Consider the following 23,347-nt stretch of genomic DNA (forward strand, 5'->3'; position numbering starts at 1 on the left):
AACCTAGCTAGCCTAACTCAGTTATTAGCTCTGCCTATGAGCAACTTTCAAGAATGACTGCCACCCCACCAGGTCCCGTCTGACACGCTGGTTAGTTTATTTAGCAAATAGTTTAACTCTAATATTGCTGTTGAAGGATGACATTAAGTATCTAAAACAGTTGTGATCATTTATGACGTCTGAAAGTTAACATTCACAGTTTGGGGAAACAAGCAAAAAGTCACAACATGGCTGCTTGTCATCACCTCCACAGACATGTCCAGCACTGCAGACAGCTCCACTAGCAGATCCACAGCACCACGGAGAGCAACTGAGTTCAGAGTTCATGTGATTACACTTCTTCTGCACCTGAGGCACATCTGCACATAGCATCTGCAGACCACCTGCAATCATCCTCTTGGTTCAGTCCAGCCCACAGGTGGAGGGGGGCAGAGGTGAGCTCGACTACTGGAGCCATTATAGCCGTCTCTACCGCTCTTCTTACCTACCTGCTTCCTCACACTCTCCTGCTTTTATCAGCTTCTCATCCCTCTGTCTCTCGGCTCACACTCTGTGCCCTCACCTGTAGGTCTGTGTGAGGGTTTGGGGACGGTCACACTGATGGAGGATGACAGTGAAGTGCTTTCTGAGCCCCAGGGCTTGTGTGCTACATTTTGACTAATAGATATATCCATGAAACATCCCCTGTTGATGACTTACATTAAGACCATAACTATTTTACAAGTTTTCTGATATTTTATATCCATTTGAATGTCCTAAACAGCCATTTAAACTAGAATAAACACCTAAATGTGTGTATTTTCTTTCCAGTAGTAAAGCAAAATAACCCCCAAACTCTGAATTGACTGGCGCATGAAAAGAAAAGAAATGGTTCTTTCCTTTTTCTTGAATGTATTTGCACCTTTGACTTAAACTTCACTGCATTTCCAAAATGGCTTCCTTTAACCATCTAAACACCAGTTACTTGTAGACTCTCTTCTCACTCTCAAATGTATTATTCTGCACCATCAGTCATCTTAATATCATTTTCAGTTCGGACACCAGATGTCACTACTGTTCTGTCAAGCGTACCAATTCTCTCTGCAACAAGGAACTCAAACCAAAGCTGTAAGCCCCAGAGTTACCAGTGGCTTAGTTTGATTTCTAGAACTTTTAATTGGGTTTTAGTCACTCGGCAATGTCTGAATACACTCCACACACCAGACAGGATGTTAAATGTGCTCTCTCTCTCTCTGTGTATCTCTCTCACACACACACATTCATTTTTAAATCAACATAATCCTGGTTGTACTCTCCTGACCTGTGATTATGTTCCAGTGCATAATCACAGGGTATCTGTGTTGAGTTTACTGCGATACAGTGTGATTAGCCTGATGTAACACCCTGTAATATTTATATTAGACTCCACAGTTATAGGGGATTTCCTCGGTAGTAATCCACATGAAACCTCTCGACTACTGTGATGAAAGAAGCTCTAGTTAGCTGGACAGATGTTTCAGCCCTCGGGGAAATGAGCTGTAAATATCTGTTATAATAACCGGAGGGGGAGAAAGAAACTTCACAGGATGCCTGCGGAGTGTGTATTTGCCCATAGAGCTTTCTTCCTGCAGGACGTTTTCTTTCTTTGTGTAAATCTCTTAATGGTTTTGTTTACTCTTCAGCCATAATGATTACTTACTGGGCAGTGAGCCTTTGCCATAAAAAGAAGCAGGAAATATGTTACTGATCACAGGCATCTTGTCAAACACACTGCACTCCAAGTCACATAAAATGGATTTACATTTTTCTGTAGTTACTCTCCAGAAGATTAGGATTAAGTTTAGTGGAGCAGGACTTTTCTTGCAGTTACCAGCCAGACTTCACTAAACAAACATGCTAAGGATAAAATATCCACGGTCCGCCTCCGTTTCCTGACTAAGATGTGACGTCAGTCTAGAGGGAAAAGGGGGGCCCACTGAGATCCCCTCACTATCTGCTGAGGATGTGAGAGGCTGTGGCTGCTTCTGCACCACCCACTTTATTTCCCCACAATCAACAGGAAGACTGGAGGCCAAAGAGAGCGGCCACACTCTGCAGGAGAGGAAGGACGTAGACGTCCAGCTGTACAGTCCGAACAAAGGGAAAACAATCAAGGCAAAGGAATGAGCAAGAATCAGAAAGAAGTGAAGAAAATCAGTTCAGTTTATCTGCAGAACTTGGAGAGACTAAACCAGGGGATAAAGCCAGACAAGAAAGGTTGGAAACCAAAGGAAGGAGAGTTTGCTGTGCAAACAGTGATGGAAAAGCTGCGGCAGCCGCCCATAGCTGGAAAAGTGACCAAAAGCTCAGCACACACACACAGAATCAGCAGAGATCTCACCTGCTCCATCTGCTTGGATCTTTTCAAGCAGCCGGTGTCTTTGCCCTGCGATCACACCTTCTGCCAGGCGTGCATTGAGGGTTACTGGAGCGGTCCCCGGGGCCCCGGGCAGGGAGGCACAGGCTCTTGCCCTCAGTGCCGGAAGGTTTACCCCGGACAAAGCTACAGGCCCAACCGCATCGTCGCCAACATAGTGGAGAGCTACTGTCAGGGTCTGGAGGAGAGTGGGACTGCACCCTGCCCGCCAGATGTTGGGGCGACAGAGAGGGCGCCTGCTCCGGTGCCACGCTGCAGCAGACACAGAGAGGAGCTGAAGCTTTACTGCGAGGAGGACCAGGAGCTGGTGTGTCTGGTGTGTGGTCTGTCCCAGGAGCACAGAAATCACACCATGGTGTGTGTCCAGGAGGCTGAGCAGAAGTACAGGGTGAGTTAAGCTTTAAGTTATGTCTCTGTCTGTGTAGTGCAAAAGAATCTGCAGAATGTTAAGATCTTACAGTTTATCTGTTGATAAATCAAGTTTTCAGGATTTCTGGTTATTCTCCAAAATTCTGCATATAAGGATGCATCTCAGGAAGAATGCATATTCTACCTTTGCATAGTAGTCTGTACTGCCTGTAATAGTAACAATTTACTTTTATTACATCCTTTTTAAGATGTTAGTGAGATTTTTTTTTCTTCTCTTAAGATAGTCTTTAATACATTTATATAAAAACCCCTTTATGTGGATGCATCATCCATTCTATGTTAATCACTGCTGCGTGCAGTTAAGTTAAAGGAAATGTCAGCGATAATTACCGCGTCTATTTTTCATGTATAAGGAGTTTTCCATGTGTCTTTTTAATGTTTTTGCTTCAGACCAGCCAATAAAAGTACATGTGACATTGTGTTTGACGTGTTGTGTCTCTCTCCGTTCAGGCGTCTCTGAACAGCTCCATGGATTCCCTGAAAGCTGAGCTCAACACAGCGCTGCAGTACGACAGGGAGGCAGAGGACGAGGTTAAAAAGCTGAAGGTGAGAGGAAACGCTTTCACGACGAGGTTTTAAGATACATGTCACGGTGCACACATCACACCCAGTAACTCTGCAGTTTGACCCGTTTAATGTCTTCAAATCAGATAAGACGAGAAAAAAATGTATACATTTGAAAAAAAAAAAGAAATTTGTTATAAACATTTCTTTCTATGAAAAAAAGAAAGAGTAAAACATCACATGCATTTTATGCATCCATCTTGTTGTCATGTTGTCATGTCACTTAGAGCGGGGAGGGGTGGCCTTAAAATAGCAGTGCAATATTTTTAGGCTTTATCGTGGCACAGTTGTCCAGACACCTCACAAAACTACATAAATTACCTGTAATGCAGCCTAAAATCAGGAAAAGGCATCATGATATAATGATCTCCAAAATCTAAGACGATATATAGCCCCATATCACAATAAAGATATAATATTGATATATTGCCCAGCCCTGATGCGACTCCTGCAATTCTTGAAATGAGTGGTTGCATGAATGAATGTTGCGTGATTCTTCTCAGTTGACGTCAGCTTCCATTTCACTCAGGAGCACACTGCTGACCTCAAGCAGCGCATCGAGGCCCAGTTCAGCGACCTGCACCAGTTCCTGTACCAGGAGGAGAAGCTGCTGCAGGTGAAGCTGAAGACGGAGGAGCGCAGAGAGCTGATCCGCCTGGACGAGCATAAGGCCCTGCTGTGCGTGGAGATCTCCCGTCTGCAGAGAGCCGTCCACGAGATAGAGGACAAGCTGAAGGAGCAGGACCCGTTCACTCTGCTGCGGGTGAGTTAGGTTCATATGAACTTCGCACACGATGATCTGGGTCCATCTGGAAGTTATTAAGAGCATGATGAGTCAGCTCTGGGGATGATTAAGTCGAGAAATGTTGAGCTTGTGATTTTTAAAGCTATTGGTTTCCTAAAAGTATTTATATCACATTGAAGCATGGAGTGAAAAAGTAAAACTTGGAATGAGGGATAGCTTTTTCTGTGCCAAAATGGTAAACAGGCTCCAGTATCAACATCCAAGGTCCAACTGAGCAGGGTGTGGCCCAGTTTGTACCCTGTTCTTAAAAGCCATAAACATGTTGATCATGTCGGTTTGCGTGCATTTCGAAGAGCAAACTCCGACATACTGGCAAAAATGTTGCTGCTTTTCTAATAACAAAAGCCTTGAGTGGAGACAGGATGTAGGCCAGTGATCTCACCCGCTGATCTGGGGGATAAGGAGTTTAGCTCAGGCACAGGGCCATACTCAGGCCACGGCTGCGGGACTTTCCCCCAGCCACAGGGAGATCCCACAGGGTGGGATAGCGTGAGCTCAGACATTGATGTAATGTGGAAAAAAGCATTCTCTCCTTTCAGATACGACAAATACTAATCATCACTCTCCATCTCTCTTTTCCTGTGTTTATTCTTGCGCCTCGTTTACAGAGCATCAAAGTCCTCCTCCAGAGGTGAGTGTGGGAAAGTCTTTTTGTCATTCGATCGTGCTGAGGTTATTGTTTTTAGCCCCAATCCTTGTTCTGACTTTGCTTCTGTTGGCAGGCCTTCGCTGAAGTTTGAGAAACCCGCGTTCACACCGCCCAGTCTGTGCGAGGGTCGGTTTGCGGGGCCCCTGCAGTACAGAGTGTGGAAATCCATGAAAGGAAGCATTTATCCAGGTACTTGAGGTGACACTTTGCCCAAACAACTGACAAGCATTGAATTACACCTAGCACCGACATTTTTCATCTAAGCATTAAGATGTGTTTTCAAAGAATCTCTCAAATCTATTGTTGCTTTACCTTTTCCTTGTTTGTAGTTCCAGCAGCCATCACGTTTAACTCCAGCACTGCCAACCCATGGCTCAGCCTGACCTCCTCCCTCACCTGTGTTCGCTACCAGACCTTTAACCACACCGTGCAGGACAACCCTTACAGGTTCAACGCTGCCCTGTCACTGCTGGGGAGCCAGGGCTTCACTCATGGACGCCACTACTGGGAGATTGAAGTCTACAGCAGCACAGTGTGGACTGTGGGAGTGGCGCGAGAGTCGGTGCCCAGAAAGGGAGTCATCAAAGCCCTCCCAGCCAACGGCTTCTGGACTCTCTCCCTCTCTTATGGGATACAGTATATGGCTGGCACGTCACCCCCAAAGGTCCTGTCCCTGGAGGAGCCGCTGGCTCGGATCGGTGTGTACCTGGACTACAAGAGGGGCCTGGTGTCCTTTTACAATGCAGAGAGCATGACACACCTCTACACCTTCAGGGAGACCTTCAGGGAGACACTGTACCCTTACTTTAACTTGGGCTTTCTAGATAAAGTGCATGAGAATGAGCCTCTCAAAGTTTTCTTACCTAAGATTTAAAAACTGTGACAACAAAAGAAAAAGGGAACAAAAGAAACACGTTTTTTGGTAAATAGTCACCGGAAAACATGAAACTACTTTCTATAGTACACAAATAGATTCAACAGTGGATTTGTAATTGTGAAACATTAAATATTGAGATTATCTGTCCATAAGAAACAGATGTATCTTGAAGGGGCCCTGTGGAGTTCTCTTGTAAACAAACAAAAGTTGTGTTTATATTCAGTGTGAGTCATCAAAACACATCGCGTGCAGCTCGCAGTCTTCGTCTTCTCTGCCTTTGCTGTCATTGCAGCATATCTTGGCATGTAACCACCATCCAGAACCATAATAATGCACGTTCCCCCCCAAATATTCAAATATGCTGCAAATTTCCCTTTAGTATATTGATATATAAAATATATTTAAAACACTGCCATGCTGTGGGTCGACACAATCAATGTCAAACACTGTCCCTTTGTTTCATTACTCATTTCTAATTATTGAAAAGTAGAAAACAGAAAGTATTATCGTTAAGTAGACTATGTCACTCAGTATGATAGAGAGCCTAGGAAACCAAAGGGTGAGTGGAGAGGAGATTTGGGGAGGAGATGAGAGAACGGCAGAGGAAACAAAAGAGAAAAAAAAATGGCTGGACATGGCAGCCGAGCACGGGACAACATAGGACCAGAAGAGAGGAGAAAATGACCAGAAAGGAGAGCAGAGCTTGTTTCCTTGTAAATATCTGAACTTATCTTCATATGACAATGCATAGATTTCTGTACAGCCTCGCCACTCCCTGTTGATCAGTGGAATAGTGCCAGACCATATTTAGGACTGTGTATTCACCCAAAACAGGGACCCACTCATACAACAACAGCTCCGTTGCACAGTTAGAAATCAAAACTTCACGGGGAACCTTTAAGTAATATTTTTATTCAACACATAATTCAGTTTGTAGACTGGATCTACTGCCACACATTTCACTTCAGAGAAGCTGAGCTTCAGTGAAGAATGTGAAACTGTCTGGTCACCTGACTGCAATGTGCTTTATGTACTTTGTTTTTTTTAAATCAATTATCTTTCTTGTGCATGATACACTTGATACATTCAATATCTTCATCGCTATATACTGTAATGTTTTAGACATGTTGAAAATTACGCAAAAATGTGCTGTTAAGAATTTAACAAGTTGATTTCATGGTGCCGTATCATACTAATCATGTATTTGGTGCATTCAAGGATCTTGGGAGATGTCGGCTCTTTGATTTGAGCTGGTGACAGAACAGTTATACGACAACTTTGGTTTAATAGTCTCTTTTATGTGAACAGACGGTTATAATTTTGGACTTGCGGTGCTACATGACAGTACCAACTGTCTACCCTGGTTGATCTAAGGGCTGATGCATGTTAAGTGGCACCCAGTGTCACACAGAATTATACGATCGACATTTTAATAAATGCAATTTTTTGAAACTGTTTTTCCCGAAAGTGTGCTTATTCCAACATTAAGAATAAACAGAAACGTCCTCGCCATCAAGCAAGATGTTAAAACACTATTTTTCGTCGTTTAAGAATATCGGCCAGACAGTGTCTTCAAAGAGTCACATGATCACACCTGAGGCAGGTCGAACAACGCGAGCACTCCTCTTCAGGTGCAATCACTTCACCTTGACGAGAGTCTTTTAAATGATGCCTTCCTCCCTCTCTTTTGTCTTTGACCCCGGTCATGCTGTGTGTGTGCTGTAAGGGAATTTTCTCATTTAACACCAGGCTGAAAAGTCATGTTTGACTGCACCTGTGACCCCGCCCCCTGGTGATGTCACAGTGCACTGGCAACCTCCAGAGTACTCTTCTACATGTGAGCAGGTAAAGAAAGAAAATAAGTTGACAGGTGAGCAAAATCAAGATATTCGGCTGGTGTTTAGTCACTCTTTAAAGGGACAGTTCACCCCAAAATTGAAGAGACATATATCTTTTTTGACTGAACTACACCCACCAACTGTGTGTAAGCGTCCATCTACTCATGAACAAGAGCAGGGTTGTGTTAAATTAATAGATTACACTAGGCAGACTATTGTTTGGGGCCCACACATGCCCATTTTAGAAATTCAAAAAACAAACAAAATGACATAAATGCTTAACTGTGCTTTACTTATATTTTAGTTTCCGGGTATATATTTCAGTATTAATATGCAATTATAAGAAAAGCAAAGCTAATGTTATGTTTGTTTATACTCAGCATTATTTGTTGTAGGCAATTGATGTTCTTTTCCCCTCTATCTGGCCCTCAGACTGTGCCAAGAATGCCTGCCAAGACGGGAAGTGCGTGCTCATGACAGAACAGGATGTTAACATTAATGGTGTCCTCTTTAGCTGAGTTGAAGCTGGCCTAGCCACCGCCATCAAAGGTCCATTAGTATATGCAAGGTTCCTTCTGCATGGTGATAAGGTTGGCGAGTGTAGTATGGCAGAAAGAACTGCTCCCAAAAAGGTCCTTCACCTCAAGCCAAGTGCTAATCAAGTTGGATTGTAATCAAGAGAAGGCTGATATCTATATAAAACTCGGCAACTTGCACTAAAAACAATCTAAATGGAAGAATAGCACTACAGATATTTTGGGGTGAACTACCCCTTTAATTCCATCCATTATCCTGCTGTCATTTTGTATGTTCATAGAGAGCACACATAAACACCAGTCAGAGGTCAAAACTGTCACAAGGGAACTCAAATGTACTGTGATTGTTAATGTAAGGAAACTCAAAAATTGAAGTAAATCAAAGAAAAGGGCCGAATAAAAATGTCAACAGATCTGGTCTGAACAATTGAGCTTTCAGCGTTTTGTTCATCCTTCTCACTCATTTTGTCCATTTCTCCAGAAACGTAACACAACAAAGTGCATCACATTCATTCAATGTGATCAAACTTCAGCCTCAGACAGTAAAATGTGCCATAGTTGATATTATGATTAAAAAATAAACAAGTCAAACCATAGCACAATATGTACACTTTATATCTCAACACAGTGCTACGACGTAATCAGCTCATTACAAGCGGCGCGACCGAATTTACTCGAAATAATCACTGCAAACTAGTCCTTGTTTTTATCATCCTACACAGCTACAGTATATGATGAGGAAGAGTAAAGCGTGGCTTCGCCCTCGCTAACAGATGTAAAGTATGTGGGCCGGTGTTTGTGGTGTCAAGTCCATGCATTCACTCCTCGTCTGGAAACGGGTGTGTCCCACCAAATGTTAGGGGTGAAGTCTCCATTTGGGTTTTTGGGGGGAGGTTTTTCAAGAGAGTCACTTGCTTGCGTGTAACGTGTCCTGGAACTTTGTGCTCGTGTAGCGTACATGAAAGCCCTTTTTATTGATGCTGTCATCCGAGTGAAACTTTAAAAGTATGGAGTCTCCAGCCGAGAAGACCTCCTCTGGGGCCTGAGGGAGAGAGAAGAAAGTGCAGACGAGAGAAGAAGTTTTACGAAGATTCATTTAGTTTACCATCACAAGGGCGATATTTTTAGCCTTACCCCAGATCCGCAATATCGTCCCAGCCTCGGAGACTTGATGTCAGCGCCGTCGTACAGCTCCACGTAATCATACCCGCAGTCTGCCTCCTCCTCGATCTCAAACACTTGGAAGATGATCTCCACTCCGTAACCCTTCTCAGCAGAGACCACCCACAGACAGTCGGAGCCTCCGGGGTAGTTGTTATCTCCGAACTGGGCATGAGAGTAGAGATCTTTTGTCTTGACCTCGGCTTTCAGGCTCCCTCCACATTCTGGGAATCGGCGACCACAAAATTAGAGGGGTCAAAAAAGAGGAACTCGTAAAAGTGTGGAAAGAATGCAGCCTTCTAAACACGGCAGAAAACAAACCCACGGTCGAAATGACACATTTTTGGGTGTTCTATTCTCATTTTACTCATTTTCCAGGGGTTAAAAAAAGCGACTTTACTGTTGCCCACCTGCTCCATAAGTGGCCTCGAAGCCTCTCTTCTGCACTGAGTTGTCTGAGAAAAAACGCAGGAACATCTTGTTGCCGCTGGAGACGACCGGAGAGGGTTTTTTGGTGCCACAGAAGCGTCCGAGAGTTGGGACGCGCACGTCTCGCCCGTCGTAGATCTCCAGATGGTCGTAAGCACACTCCAGATGGGCCTCCATGTCGATCTCGTTGAAAACCTGAGAGAAATTTGAATGAACCCCTGACAGTTATATCATGAAATAATGTTTCACTGGGGGGAAAAGAAGGACATACGAGTTTGATACGATGGCCCGGTGTGGTGGACAGAATCCAGGTGCAGGCCTTCTTGCTGGGGTATCTATCAGGCCAGTTGGGGCTGCTTATTGTCCCTGAGACGCTGTTGACAACGTGATCACAGCCCGCTGAAAAACACAACAGCAGAGCAGAACAATGACGGCTGCATCACTGAGGGGTCACATCATTTCCTCTTCCTCACAATGCAAGTGCCCTCTGGGGAAATTTCCTTTAAATAGGCATCCATCAAGAGTGAATAGAACGACAGCAAAACAAATCGCTCCATTTCTTCAACACACTGGAGATATCTGAACACTAAGGCTTCCTGTCCCCTCATGGCTTCATGCACAGCCCTAAATGACTCCCAGCAAGTGATCAACTCATAAAGAACTAGAGAATTTCATCCAGACTTTTTCTTTTGTAATTTGGGTGGACTGACCCTTTAAATCCGGTAGAGAGCAGACCGTACCTTCCTTGCAGTCGTGCTTGTTATCGTGCAGCATGAAGCCGCTGCGGCACTGACAGCTGTAGCTTCCGAAGGTGTTCACACACTCGTGCTGGCAGCCTCCGTTTTCTTTGGAGCACTCGTCTATGTCTGTGGCAATGTTGGAACAACTTTAATTAAAAATCTTTTCACAGTACGCTGCAGAAACAAATGAAAACTTACTGAGTTAAGCTTTTTAGGCCCAAAAGTGTGTGTGACTGCAGGTGCAAAGGTTATTTGTTTGGCTTTTTCACATGTGAATTTAATAGAATAAATGTAACTTGATTTTTTTTGTCACATTTACAATTTCCACCTGTGGAATCAAAACACGGCACATGAGGGCGGCTGTGGCTCAGGGGCAGAGCCGGCGTCTTGTTATTGTAAGGTCGCTGGTTTCGAGTGTCCTTGGGTAAGATGCTGAACCCTAAACTGCTCTGGACAAAAGCATCTGATAAATGCCCTAAATGGAAACGTGAAGTCACATGAGATTTGCTTCTTGCCTGTAAATTCCACATTTTCACACATGTGATTGGCTTTTTCCCCCATGTAGATCCATTTTCCAGCTTTTAATGGTAGAAAAAAACATGAATGTTCATATGTACATTTTTGGATGGGCTGTAAACATTGTTGTTGTTATCTATCTGTGATTTGACTGAGCAGAACACATGTTGAATCTATTTAAGCCTGCATGGTATTAAAAACTCTTCATATATGTATAGTTTGATTGATCACCCTTCCCGACTTACCAGAGAAGAAGTGAGCCTTGAAGCCCCTCTTGGCGACTGTGTTGTCAGACTTGAACTCAATCCTCATGTTGTTGTGCTGGGAGGTGATGACCTCGGGCTTCTCGGCGCCACAGAACTTCCCGTGAAGCTTTGAGTCCGAGCTCAACCCGCTGCGCACCTCCACATAATCATATTTACACACCTGATGGTAAACACTGGACAATTTTACTTACTACAAAGACGACGGCGAAAGACGATGCTGTGTTACCTACGGACAGATAAAACATCTCCTTCGCCAACTCACATCGTTTCCTTCGGTCTCGAACACGTCGAACACCAGAGTGATGCGGTATTGGATGGGCGCCACCAGCTGCCACACGCAGTTCTTGTTGGGAGGGTATTCTTTGGGCCAGCCGGGGGTGGTGAGGGAGCCATTCAGCTTGGTGATGAACCCGCCACAGGCAGCTGCTGGTGGAAGAGAGCACTGATGTTAGTGGTGGAAGTTTGAGAGAAAACACTTGCATTACATAAATTAAATATTCCATTTGTAGGAATTTGTGCGTCTCTTATTCTTTACTTTAATTCTTTAACTGAAGGTGATGATGGCCTCTTAATGCACAGGCTGCTGATGACAAAGAAATTAAGTGATTTCCAAGTACATTTAGTATCTAGGATCAGGAATTAAGGGTACTAGAACAAATCTGCAATCAGAATATAATTCTTCATCTAATGCTATGACCAATGTAGTGGAGTAAAAGGTGAAATATTTGTCCCTGAGATGTAGTGGAGTAGAAGAAGAAAGTTCCATAAAATGTAAGAGTGAAACACAAGCAAATTAGTCAATCAGTGCTGTTGTGGACTGTCAAGGCTCAAAAATAAGCTGAAGCAAGGACGCACTGCCCTCTTGTGGTTGAATAGAAAACCACCAGGCCAAATAACAGAATGGAATAACACAACGGCTGGAAACAAGTGCTGATAGGTGGATTTTAATACACCAGGACATAGCCATGCTAGCTGTTTCCCTCTTGTTCTAGTCTTTAAGCTAAGCTACGCTAACTGGTCGCAGGCTGTAGACTTACGTTAATGGAAATATATGAGAAAGTGGTATTGATCTTATGATACAGTCTTCCCCACAAAGCAGCATACTACTAGCTTCACCACGAGCTTTCCTGCGTCATTGGGGTCAGTATTGTGTGTGTGTGTGTGTGTGTGTGTGTGTGTGTGTGTGTGTGTGTGTGTGTGTGTGTGTGTGTGTGTGTGTGTGTGTGTGTTTCAGTGCTCTACACTCACTCTCACAGCTGCGTCTGTCAGCTGCCAGCTCATATCCAGGATCACAGGCACATCTGTAGCTGCCCAGCGTGTTCATGCAGCGCTGCTCGCACTGACCGTTGTCAGGTCGGGAGCACTCGTCCATCTCTGCCAAGTGTAAAAATGGGCAGAATTAGTTCCAAACTAAATGCTCTTTTTATTGCAAGGCAGTTTGTACCTGAATGGACTCTCTGACCTTTAAAGAAGTTGGCTGCGAACCCGGCTTTGTTGACCGATCCATCGGATACGAACTTGAGCCAGAGCCGGTTGGAGCTGCTTTTGATGTCGTCTGGTTTGTCGTAGCCGCAGAACCTGCCGAGCAGCGGGCTGCTCTCCGAACCGCCATCCCTCACCTCCACGTAGTCGTAGGTACAGCTGTCATGTCTCTCAATCTGCAGTAGGAGCAAGGACAGTTGAGTTTGCCAAGAGATGCTTTTCGTGGTCTGCATAAAATAAAACGAAAGGTTCAAAGTGCCGAAGGGAATATGAATGTTTTTCCTGGAGATTTTTTCTTGTTTTTTCTTAATATGTAACCAATAGCAATACAAGTGCTTTTACCTCAAATGACTGGAAGGAGAGGCCAACATTAAAACCCTCTGCGACTGTGATTTTCCACACACACACTTTGTTGGATTGGTAGTCGTCGGGGTAATTGGGGGACTGGATCTGTCCGCTGTCTCGCTTCACCTCTCCTCCACAGATGGCTGCACAGGAGGTGAGAAAAGAGATTCTGCTTTCCGTTTTCTACACAGCGCAGTGAAAAGAAACGCATATTAAAACATATCGTCAGTATTATACCTTCGTAGACTGCTGAAAAGCCTTTGCCCACCCAGCTGCTGCTGCTTCTGAACTCAATCCACAGCTGGCTGTCAGTTGAGATCATTGGATCTGGAAGTGTGTCTCCGCAGAAACGGCCTGCCAAAGCACGTGAAAAACAAAAACCAAACTATCTGTCAGTAACAACCCCGCAGTGCTCAGCGCTGAGAACACAACACAGCAGGTATGACAGGTTTCTGGATGACACTCAGAGGAGAGAGAGGAGGTGTGCTGTGAATCACAGCTGAAGACCTTTCAGAGGAGCTTTTCTCCAGAACCCGTCTCGGACCTCCACGTGGTCGTACCAGCACAGGTGACTCCTGAAGAGGTCCATCGAGGTGAAGTTCAGAACAATCTAAGAGACAGAAGACAAAGATGGAGGGCAGATCGTTATGAGAAAAAAAGCTCTATTCGGATTTAAAACATCTAGATTAATGAGTCTCAGACTTTTTACAGGAGACTGAAAATGTGCAAACACAAATGACACCAACACAGTGTTGTATGACATTTTACAAACTGATACTGAACTACAATAATAACCCTTTATTGTCTAGGGAAAGAAAAATCAGTTTTAGTCGGCTGCAAGTTATTTATGATAACATATTAAGATAGATTATCATTATTGTCATGGAGGACTAAAACAAGGTTGGGTCAGAGTGTTTTGACTTTAAATCACTCAATTGTTGACTTAAAAAGTTTGTGATAGTCGCAACAAATCAAATGAATTGACTTTCTCGTTCTTGCTCTACTTTGATTAAACTGTTTTAATATAACACCATAGATGTGGTATACAAAACGGATTCATTCACCTGCAGATTGACTTGACGTGACTAAAATCTTCAGTTTATTGTGATACTTACGATGTATCTTTTTGTAATTCAGCTCACTGCTGATATGTTTGCGATAAATGAATGCAGAACTTGTTGTGGGCTGACTGGTTGGTTGTTTGGACTGGGACGCTTCAGTGAATAAAAACTGTGGTCGTAGTAAACACTGACATTGATTAAGTCAGTAACTTTGATCATTTTGACTCAACTGTCGGATTGAACTAATGCCTTCACTCATTTAGTCATCACTCGCCTTCTCTCCAGGGGTGACAGAAATCTTCCAGACACAGTGAGCGTACGCTGAGTAGCCGTTGGGAAAACCAGGAGAGGAGAAGTTTCCAGCACTCTCCTGCAGGCTGTCCCCACATCCTGTAACAACCACACACCACGACAACACATGTTACACTACAACAGACCAGAGGGACAACATTGTGAAGAACAGAGGACATTCTAAACTCTCATCTATCTTTACTTCTCATTAGCTTCAGTTAGTGCACGCACTTATTTTCTCTACATATTTTAGTACAATGCATCTTACTTGCACACTTGTAGAGTTTGCGGGCTTGTGCAATGTCCCCTTTGCTGAGCCTGGTCCTCTGTCCGATAGGTGGCCTGACTCCGTTGACATCGTAACGGGGCAAGATGGTGTCTAAGAAGACGCCTCTGTTTCAGGCGGACCACAACATGAGCCATTTATTCTCAAAGAGGGTCGAAGCATGTAATGATGACAAGATAATTACAGCACAAGAAGCCTGATGAGGAAATATCTAACCTCCTAACTGACGTGCAGGATAATGTCATTTATCACGGAAAGATTAGATTGCAGGATTTTTTTCTCAATAGATCCGACTCCTGACCAACAACTTGATACTTTATTGATTCTGATAATCTCTCACTGGGTTTGGAGCTCACTCTCGCACAGTTCCCATGGTGATGCGCCCATGAATGACAGGCATGTGCAAACAGAGTGCTCTGAATGGGGCCTTTCGACGGTGCCAGCCGGCTCAGTGGAGCCCGCTCCTGAATGCCAGAGAAAAAGGCCACTCCAGCCCAAATTGTTCAACAAAGCCTGAACTGCCAGGCCTTTATTTAGCTTGGCTTGCCTCCATGACCCAGACCAGCAAAGCGGCGATGGAGGTAAAAAACCAGAGCACAGAGAAAAGCAACGGGGCAACAACATGCACGAGACAGAAATGAAAAGGAGACCGGTGTGAAACCATTTCTGTCACAATACGGGATCAAATCCCCTGAGGTTTCCTGTGGAGCCTGTTTAGCAGAGCGGAACAAAGGGACAAACAGCAGGTCGGCTGATAATGCAGCATGATATTAGCGGCAGTGAGGGAGGTTTTGATCAAACAGAAACTCTCAACAGCTCAATATTTGGTCATTTAAAACCCCAATTTTCAGATATTTGAAGGAGTTTAGTCACCGATTGAGGTCAGAAGTGAGGTGGTGGTGATGATGGCTTGGTTAGAAAATCCGGCTGGTGCGCTGAATGTTGCCAAATTAAATATACAGGCAGGGTGGACAGAGTGAATAACCAAATGCTCAACAAGTCAGCTCTTAAGCAGGACATTGAACCAGTAACTGTCCCAGTGGAGCTGTGTAATGGCCTGTTAATGTGAACCAGGGTAGAGCTGAAAACAAAGTCAGCACGCTCAGGAACACTGAAGGGATGAAATCCTTGCAAACCCTTTAACGCAAAACTAACTCTAGGAAAGAAAAGCAAGAAGCAAAAAGAGTCATCGCACGCCAACCTGGAGAACGTGTTCCTGGCGTAATGCATGATGCTGCCAAAGTCGTACACTTCCCCGAGCGAGTCGACCTCGCCTGGCTCCATCTTCAGGAAGTTATACTCCTGTCCTAGTCATACACAGATGGTCTAAACGCAGGGAGAAACATCTGGAGCACACACACACACACGCTTTCCTTCTTTCTTTCTTTTTTCTTTTTTCTTCTACACTTATTCATGTCGGAACAGCTGAAGTTAACAGTACCTGGTTGGATGTTGTCTCTGATGATGCTTACATGCTCATCGCGGTCTGGACGCGTGTGTTCATGCCAGAAGCCGATCACGTGGCCCAGCTCGTGGACCACAATGCCAAACTTATCGCAGTTCTTTCCTATGGAGATAGCCTGAGGGCCGCTGCCTCTCCTCCCCACGTAGGAGCAACACCTGCAGGGGGGGTTGACACTGGTTAGATCCTGGAGCGCCTGCAGAACAAACACTGAGTCTGCTTTTGAACATTGAAGGAGCATGCCAGTGTCTGCAACTAATCTATACTTTTCAGTCTTGACCTTTTTAGAGTGCAGGTTTGACAGTTTATAGTTTCCTGGATGCCATTTTCCTTGATTTCATAAAGATGAATACCACTTTTTTCCTACAAGGCGTGTGCTGCCGTCACTTTCAGCGCATGTCCAAGGGTGTGGAAAATGTGGAAGAAAATCAAAATGGGTTCTGGAGCTGTGGATAATGAGGAAAGAAGTCCAATAATTCATAAAGATTTCTCTGTTGCATTAGTGGAAGTCGTGGAAGAAACTCCTCTGTTCAGGACTCAACTTATATACACGGGTTAAACATCTGGAATACACCGACGTTTGACCCCAAACACGAAGAAAGGGTAGAAAACTCCTCAACATAAACGTAAACTAATGATACATCGAACCCAACTTCGATAACTTTGTGAGTCAAAAAACACAACAGCGTCGGCAAGTCTCAGACCCATGTTCATCATTTTTGAAGAGCACCGAGCTCCTGGGGGCCACCGTAATGGGCTTCCATTTATGTCTGTACGAGGTGATAGTTAATTAGCCGACTCTTGGATCTTGCTGGAGTTCTGTAATCTGTCACATTGAATATAAAATATGCACTAACGTGAGAAAACAGCTGCTTATTTAAACATCAAACAGACACAAGCAACATCATGGTTTTGGTTTTTGGTTAGTTTTATTTCTCGTGTCTTGTTTCTACTTCCTGCTCACCTGTGTTCCCGGTGTTCTGTTTGCCTCCTGTGTTCCTCCCCGGTCTGATTCTGCGCCACACCTGTCTCACATCAGCATTGTCCGTGTCTCTCCACTTGCGCCTCACCCCCTGGTTAATTTAGTTTGATATTTTAAGACTGTGTTGTTTCCTCACTCTCTGTTGGTTTGTCTGTTTTCATCCTGTGTCTGCTGTGTCTGCTGTGCCTGTTCCTTTGTCCTTGTGTGCTCCCTGCGTTCCTGATTAGTTACCTTTTGGTTTTCTGGTTTGTCCTCAGTTTTGTATTTCTCTTGATTTTTCTTTCCCTTGGACTTTCCATTGCCTGTCTTTTGTTGCTTCCTTTTGGTTTTTTGGGACTTTGGAAATTCACATTGGACAACAGCTCATTAAAGCTTGGTTTTTGTTTTCAGCCTGCCTGCCTCAACGTGTCTGCATTTTGTGTAACTGTGACAATCGGTATTCATTCAGATTCGTGTTTCTGGCAACCCGATGAATGTGGGTCCAATATTCTCTCTCTTTGAACTCTGACTTTGTCTCTACTAACCCCTGAGGAAAACATCTGACTTCCACTATGTTCACCAGCTAGTTGCACAGCATATATTGGGTTTTTAGAGCGCTTTAAAAAACAGTTGCCAGCTGTGGCTGTAAATAACGATGAAGAGTACACTGAGAGTGAACCAAAACAATGAACTGCAAGGAGATAAAATGCTCCGCGAAGCTCTGTGGGTTCATCATCAAGCAAGCTTATATACGGAGTCCGCCAGTTGACTTTCACATCATATGAAAATGAATGGAAGTCAATGGACCGGTGAATCGAAGAAATTTTAAAAATACTAAAGCAGGACATTGGTTGGTTGTGATGTGCCAGACAATCTTTATAGGATGAGGCATTATCTATGCGCAAATCCGTTCATCAATCGATAAATAATGGTAATTAAAAGTAGTTAGTGTGCACCCAACTCACCCACAGGGTCGGTATGTGAAAACAATGTAGCTTTCTTCAGTCGTCCTCTCTGTGAACGTTACGCAAGTGTGTTTCTCCCAGTGACGCATCGCCTGACGGAAAATGGCTCGCTGACTGCCTGAAAGGAATTAAAGTAAACCACACATGGCAAGGAGCTCATTGTGGCAGTATGAAGCACACTGTAGGAACAGTCGAAAGACTCATTGTTTTCATTCAGAACTCACCAGTGAAATTCCCACTGATCACATACGGGATGATGCCGTCCGGCCACACTCGCTCGGGTCTGGAGGTGGCAGCTCTCCTCCAGCGACGGAGCGTCTGTCTGTCTGCTGCTCTCGTCCTCCTGACACTCTCGGTGGAAGAGGAGCCATTAACTGCGATAAGTATATTAAAAAAAACATTTATTTATCTGAACTCACAGTCAGAGTTATTCATAGATTGGTACATTAATGCCTTCTTTGCTACCTGAGTCTGTGTAGTTGACAGGGCTGCTGTGGACATTTTTGAACATGCGGAGGTCGTCTTCATCGAGGGCAATGTCTCCCAAGAAGGCAGCTGGGGAGAACAGATGAACACACTGATCAATAAAACATACATAAAGCTGAAACTGAGTTTAAAAATAAACTAAAGAAAATCTATAATGAGAGTACACGCAGTTATATTCTGCTATTGACACATTTATATTTGGCTGAAACGCTTCTAGTATGAGCGATCTCAAAGTGTTTCATGAAAAAAAGAAGCTTAAAAAGGCATTTAGGATCTTTCTTCTCATAGATAAGTAGATGACCACACTCAAAACTGTTTCTGAACTATGTATGAAGCTGCTTCCTTTGCTTCCAGTCTTCTTGCTAAGCTAACCAAGCTAAAACCAACTGCCTGCTTTACTCTACTGTAGGTGCACATCTCTGTCCTGAAGAGAGGCCTCCATGTGTCTGTTTGATTAGCAAACACACCTCCTGAAGACAGTCCGCACTGCACACACACTGAAACATATTGGAGAGCTGTCAGGCTGCCGCGTCACTTTAAAGAATAAAGATGTGAACTGAATACGTTACAGGATTGCGGTCTTACTGCGCTGGACTCTGCAACAATAGTCTTTTTTTTAAAAATGTTTATACCAAACAAGTATTACAGGAGATGTATATGTAAGACATTTAGATATCGTCTGCACATTTGGGATTATACCAAATTCACAAACACATCTATTTTAGTAAAGTGGTCTTGATCATCCATCTAGATTGTGGGAATGCATTTTTTTTTTTCAGTAATCTTTCAGGATCTTCATCGGTATCATTAACACCACAGCGTAGAACAAAAGCAGCATTAAAGGACTACGGATGGAGCGATTATCTGGGTGATATAACTGGTGATATTTTAAATGAGCCTTATCAATTGGTGAAGAAAAACCTTTCTTTTTTTCTCCGTCATCTAAAATGCAGAGTAATTACTTTGGTTCATAGGGGGCCTCCAGCTGGTTGGGGTCCCTTTCTAACTTGTGACTTCTGAAAACTTCCAAAACACACCGTTCCTCTTCTCCGGGGCAGTTGCCTGGAGACATTTGAGGTCATTGAGGCCGTGCCAGCGCCGCCCTCCGCTGGACGCCGGTGAAATCCCTCTGGCTTCGGGGCATGGGGTGCACGCCGCAGGGGTGACAGTCATTTACAGTCACCCTTTGCATGAGTGAATTCACTTCAAAGGCTGACTCAGGGCCCGCGATGTCTTTTCATTTGGACTTTCAAAGGTTGTTACATCACACGGCTAAATGAGCTATTTAATGGGAAAGACTGTAGTGAGCTGTTCTGCTTGACTAGTTGATTTATACAGGAGGTACGCTCATAATAAAGTGTTAATTGCATTGGGAAGGGAAACATGGAGGAAAAGTGATGTGTGATGTCAAATACAACTTTCAGAGAGGATGTTGTGAAGCCTGGATTAGGGATACCACTCAGTGTCATCCGACTAGAGAGAGAAATTCCTGATTTGGGCATCAGGATGAAGCCGGGGCGTCATTCATGCGGACACAGTTCATGATATAGAATAGGTGTTTCAAGGAAGTGTTTCCACTCAGTCTGTTGAAGCCAACAACCCAACTGCAGTCCAGTTTTCTCTCACAGCCGATCCTGTTATGGTTTCCGATGGTTGTCCTAATTTTTCTTGAAATCTTCAGCTGCTTAAAAACAGTTTCTGTGTTGACTATGTAAGATGATGCGTTGCTGTAGATGAAACTTCCTGATAACAGAAATGATCTCCACCTCAGCTAAATCATTAGAAAGACAGAATGCACCTTTAATACATTATGAATGATGATCTAATGACATAATTTCATAAAAGAGGCCATTCATTTTTCTACTCTCGATTCTTGAGCTGCATTGTTGCTATTCCTTCTGTACTTCTGCTCACATAAAATGATAAATGAAGCACTTTTACTTGTTTTTATCTATTTTTATGATGTAGTCTTGTCCACAATGGGAACATTACACGAGAGCTGTTGAAAAAAAGGGGGATTTTTCCAAACCATCACTATAATATGCTCGTTTCACTGCGCTCGCAAACCAAGATTCCTCACACGGAAAGAAAAGACCACGTTAGTATATCTATATATATAAAGTTAAATAGTCAGCTTTATTTACTACCCTTTTTTAAGTTACTTTTGTACAAAACAAAAACAACCATCATTTCAACAATATACAGTCAAACAACAAAGTGCTTCACATTATGACCAACAAAAAATATGGTGTAACCCTGTGTCTCTGTCCTGATGGCAACAACTCATACTCACATGGCTGTGATGCCTTACCTGCAACTCAGGTATCACAAAGCAGTGAGTTACTGTGTTGCTGCTTAACACACTGACAATCTTAGTTTGTTATTTGTTAGCTACAGACAGTCAGTCCTCACTCAAATCCAAGGACAGGGGATGTTGTTCACTGTACAGATTGTAAAGCCCACTGAGGCGATGTGATTGTGATTTTGGGCTGTATAAATGAAGCTGGTTTGTTTTGATTTGAAGAACACCAGGCTGTTAAAAGAAGTCTGGATGAAAGTTAAAATGCTTTCTTTACCAATGAATGATAACAGATATTTGTGAAGAAACTATAGACCACTTGTGCATTGCTGAGGTCTTTCCATTGTGTTTATTTACATTTTTAGTTAACAGCTTCTTTGAAGATCTGATTTTCCAGACAAAAAACATGATGTGCTATAAAATATGATGTGTTACTTTGTATTAATAAACCTATTAATACAGGACCTGCACTGGAGTGTTTTTTCACAGTGTTGTAAAAGATCTCAACAGGCCTACTTCTTGCTCTCTACATTAGCAAGCAGATTTAAATGAATTTACTTTTACTTTCTTTTCTTTTTTTAAAGTTGATTGTTGCTTTATTTATCAATTAGATAAAAATATGGAGATTTGTTTTCCTTTGCATTTGTTTTGCGTGTAAGCATTGTCATTCACCCACATCTGCTGCCTTTACATCCTCAGCTACATTAAGTTCTCAGACTAGCTCACAGTGATCAGGGCCTGTGGGCACTGGCCAAAACACATTAGCCTATATATAAACCAACGGGAAGAGCAAAAAGATCAATACAACTGGTTGGAGGAGATAGAAAAAAATGCACTGTACCAGCTTTACAGGGATCCTTGTAGTCGATTACATCATCGAGGTAGGTGAAATTAGTGTCCACAAACTCCCAATCAGCCGCCAGAGAGCCGAGCAGACAGACGCACAGCAGGGACAAACATGCAGGAGCGACTTCCATGACTTCTAATCAAATATCCACCGGAGCTGCGGCTAATGAGCCGCCGAGGGGACCGTGGTCGGTGTGTGAAGGCAGGTAGAAGAAAAAAAAAAAATTCAAGCGTGGAGAAAAGTTGCTTAGGATCGTCGGTGTGATTTTCTGACACACAGCGCTGTTTTCTCACGTCTCCATTCTGCTGCAGTGATCTGCTGACGGACAGGAGCGGAGCGGCGCGCACAGCTCGCAGCCACACACAGACATGACGGGCATCTGAAGCAGAGAGGTGCCTCACCTGCACACACCGTCACAACACGGAGCAGCGCTGTGAGTCACAGGAAGGGTACCGTGTCAGAGAACCACTTTGGTAAAAGCAAAGGAATGGCGCTTGAGTAAATGTCCTAAAATATCTGATATAACTGAACTTAGATATCAAAAGTACAAGTAAAAGTAAACCATAAACATACATACATGTAGTGGAGTAAAAGCACTATGTTTGCTTCCAAATTGTAGTGGAGTTGCAGTATAAAGTAGTGGACAATGGAGATACTTCAGGAAAGTAGCTCAAAATTGTGCTGAAGTGCAGGACTTGAGTAAATCTACTTAGTTACATTTCATTACTGAAAGTGCCCAAAAAGTCTTACTTGAGTAAGAGTAAAGAAAACATGTTAAAATATTACTTTGATAAAAGTGAAAGTCACCCATATAAATTGTGCTTGAGTAAAAGTCTTACATTATCTGATATTAAATGTACTTAAATATCAAAAGTACAAGTAAAATCAAACCATAAATATATTAACGAGTATATAACTAGCTGACTGATTATTGAGTCGGAATCTTTTAAAATTAAATTGCTGATAGAATAAATAAATTTTTTAAAAATGCACTTCATTGGCTCTGATATAGGTCGTAGTCTGAGAAGGTGTTAGTAACTAAAGTAATCAAATACATGTAGTGGAGTAAAAGTACAATATTTGTCTCCAGACACAGTGGGGTTACCTCAGAATTGCACAGTACTTGAGTAAATGTACTCACTTACTTTCCATCACTGTGTGTTTACAGTTACACAGGGCATTTAGTAGAAGCTTTTGTCCAAAACGACTTACAGTAATTAATACACATTCATACACTGATGGCTGTGGCTTGCATGCAAGGTCCCAACCAGCACATCAGGAGCAGTTTGGGGTTCAGTTTCTTGCACCTCGACATGCAGACCAGGGGAATCAAACCAACAACCTTCCAATAACAAGAAGCTGGCTCTACCCTTGAGCCACATTCCAGTATTTCTCTCTGATATAACTTGAGTTGTGATGGACCACAGAGGAGAATTTCAGAGCTCAAACATCAATAGCGCTTTACACAGTGAAACAATTTAAGTAGTACAATTTAAGAAGTAACTCAAACCAGTGCTCTCTGTTGAAAATCCTGCCTCAGACACATTCTCATTGCAGAACAGAGCTAAAGAGCAGTTTGAGAGAGGAACTAGGATTCACTTACTGAGTGCGATGAGTTTATTGTCCTCAGCTTTCCCGAGTTTATCCATGGGTGCCA

At 43.4% G+C, this 23,347-nt stretch overlaps 2 protein-coding genes across 4 annotated transcripts; one reads left to right on the plus strand and one right to left on the minus strand.

Moving 5' to 3' along the window:
* The first annotated feature begins 1,989 nt into the window (after positions 1-1,989).
* Positions 1,990-7,171, plus strand: trim69 (tripartite motif containing 69). The gene is made up of 6 exons (XM_030436511.1): positions 1,990-2,783; positions 3,275-3,370; positions 3,918-4,151; positions 4,802-4,824; positions 4,916-5,031; positions 5,172-7,171. Exons 1-6 carry the CDS (start codon positions 2,142-2,144, stop codon positions 5,714-5,716), a joined length of 1,656 nt encoding a protein of 551 aa, XP_030292371.1. The 5' UTR covers positions 1,990-2,141; the 3' UTR covers positions 5,717-7,171.
* On the minus strand, positions 6,612-23,339 carry LOC115593131 (bone morphogenetic protein 1-like). 3 transcript variants are annotated; one of them, XM_030436508.1, is made up of 21 exons: positions 23,294-23,339; positions 21,685-22,121; positions 18,524-18,613; positions 18,283-18,432; positions 18,059-18,176; positions 16,112-16,290; positions 15,872-15,977; positions 14,653-14,777; positions 14,368-14,483; positions 13,540-13,642; positions 13,270-13,386; positions 13,030-13,175; positions 12,668-12,914; positions 12,454-12,579; positions 11,468-11,631; positions 11,185-11,365; positions 10,424-10,549; positions 9,955-10,082; positions 9,665-9,878; positions 9,228-9,478; positions 6,612-9,135 (listed from the first exon to the last, which is right to left on the minus strand). In XM_030436508.1, the coding sequence occupies exons 2-21, from the start codon at positions 21,818-21,820 to the stop codon at positions 9,001-9,003; spliced, it is 2,958 nt and encodes a 985-aa protein (XP_030292368.1). In that variant the 5' UTR covers positions 21,821-22,121; positions 23,294-23,339; the 3' UTR covers positions 6,612-9,000. The 3 variants fall into 3 exon arrangements, with proteins under 3 accessions (XP_030292368.1, XP_030292370.1, XP_030292369.1); XM_030436510.1 differs by having other exon boundaries at positions 11,468-11,628; positions 12,668-12,863; positions 23,294-23,336; XM_030436509.1 differs by having other exon boundaries at positions 12,668-12,863; positions 23,294-23,335.
* Between the last annotated feature and the right edge of the window lie 8 nt (positions 23,340-23,347).

Source organism: Sparus aurata, chromosome 12 (assembly GCF_900880675.1).
Source record: "Sparus aurata chromosome 12, fSpaAur1.1, whole genome shotgun sequence".
Taxonomy (NCBI): domain Eukaryota; kingdom Metazoa; phylum Chordata; class Actinopteri; order Spariformes; family Sparidae; genus Sparus; species Sparus aurata.

Coding starts and splice junctions, on each gene's coding strand:
- trim69 (XM_030436511.1), top strand. CDS start 2,142: ATGAGCAAGAATCAGAAAGAAGTGAAGAAAATCAGTTCAGTTTATCTG. Junction 3,371..3,917: donor ACGAGGTTAAAAAGCTGAAG/GTGAGAGGAAAC, acceptor CATTTCACTCAG/GAGCACACTGCTGACCTCAA. Junction 5,032..5,171: donor GAAAGGAAGCATTTATCCAG/GTACTTGAGGTG, acceptor CCTTGTTTGTAG/TTCCAGCAGCCATCACGTTT.
- LOC115593131 (XM_030436508.1), bottom strand. CDS start 21,820: ATGGAAGTCGCTCCTGCATGTTTGTCCCTGCTGTGCGTCTGTCTGCTC. Junction 16,291..18,058: donor TTCACATACCGACCCTGTGG/GTGAGTTGGGTG, acceptor CCCCCCCTGCAG/GTGTTGCTCCTACGTGGGGA. Junction 10,083..10,423: donor CAAGCACGACTGCAAGGAAG/GTACGGTCTGCT, acceptor TGTGTTTTTCAG/CGGGCTGTGATCACGTTGTC.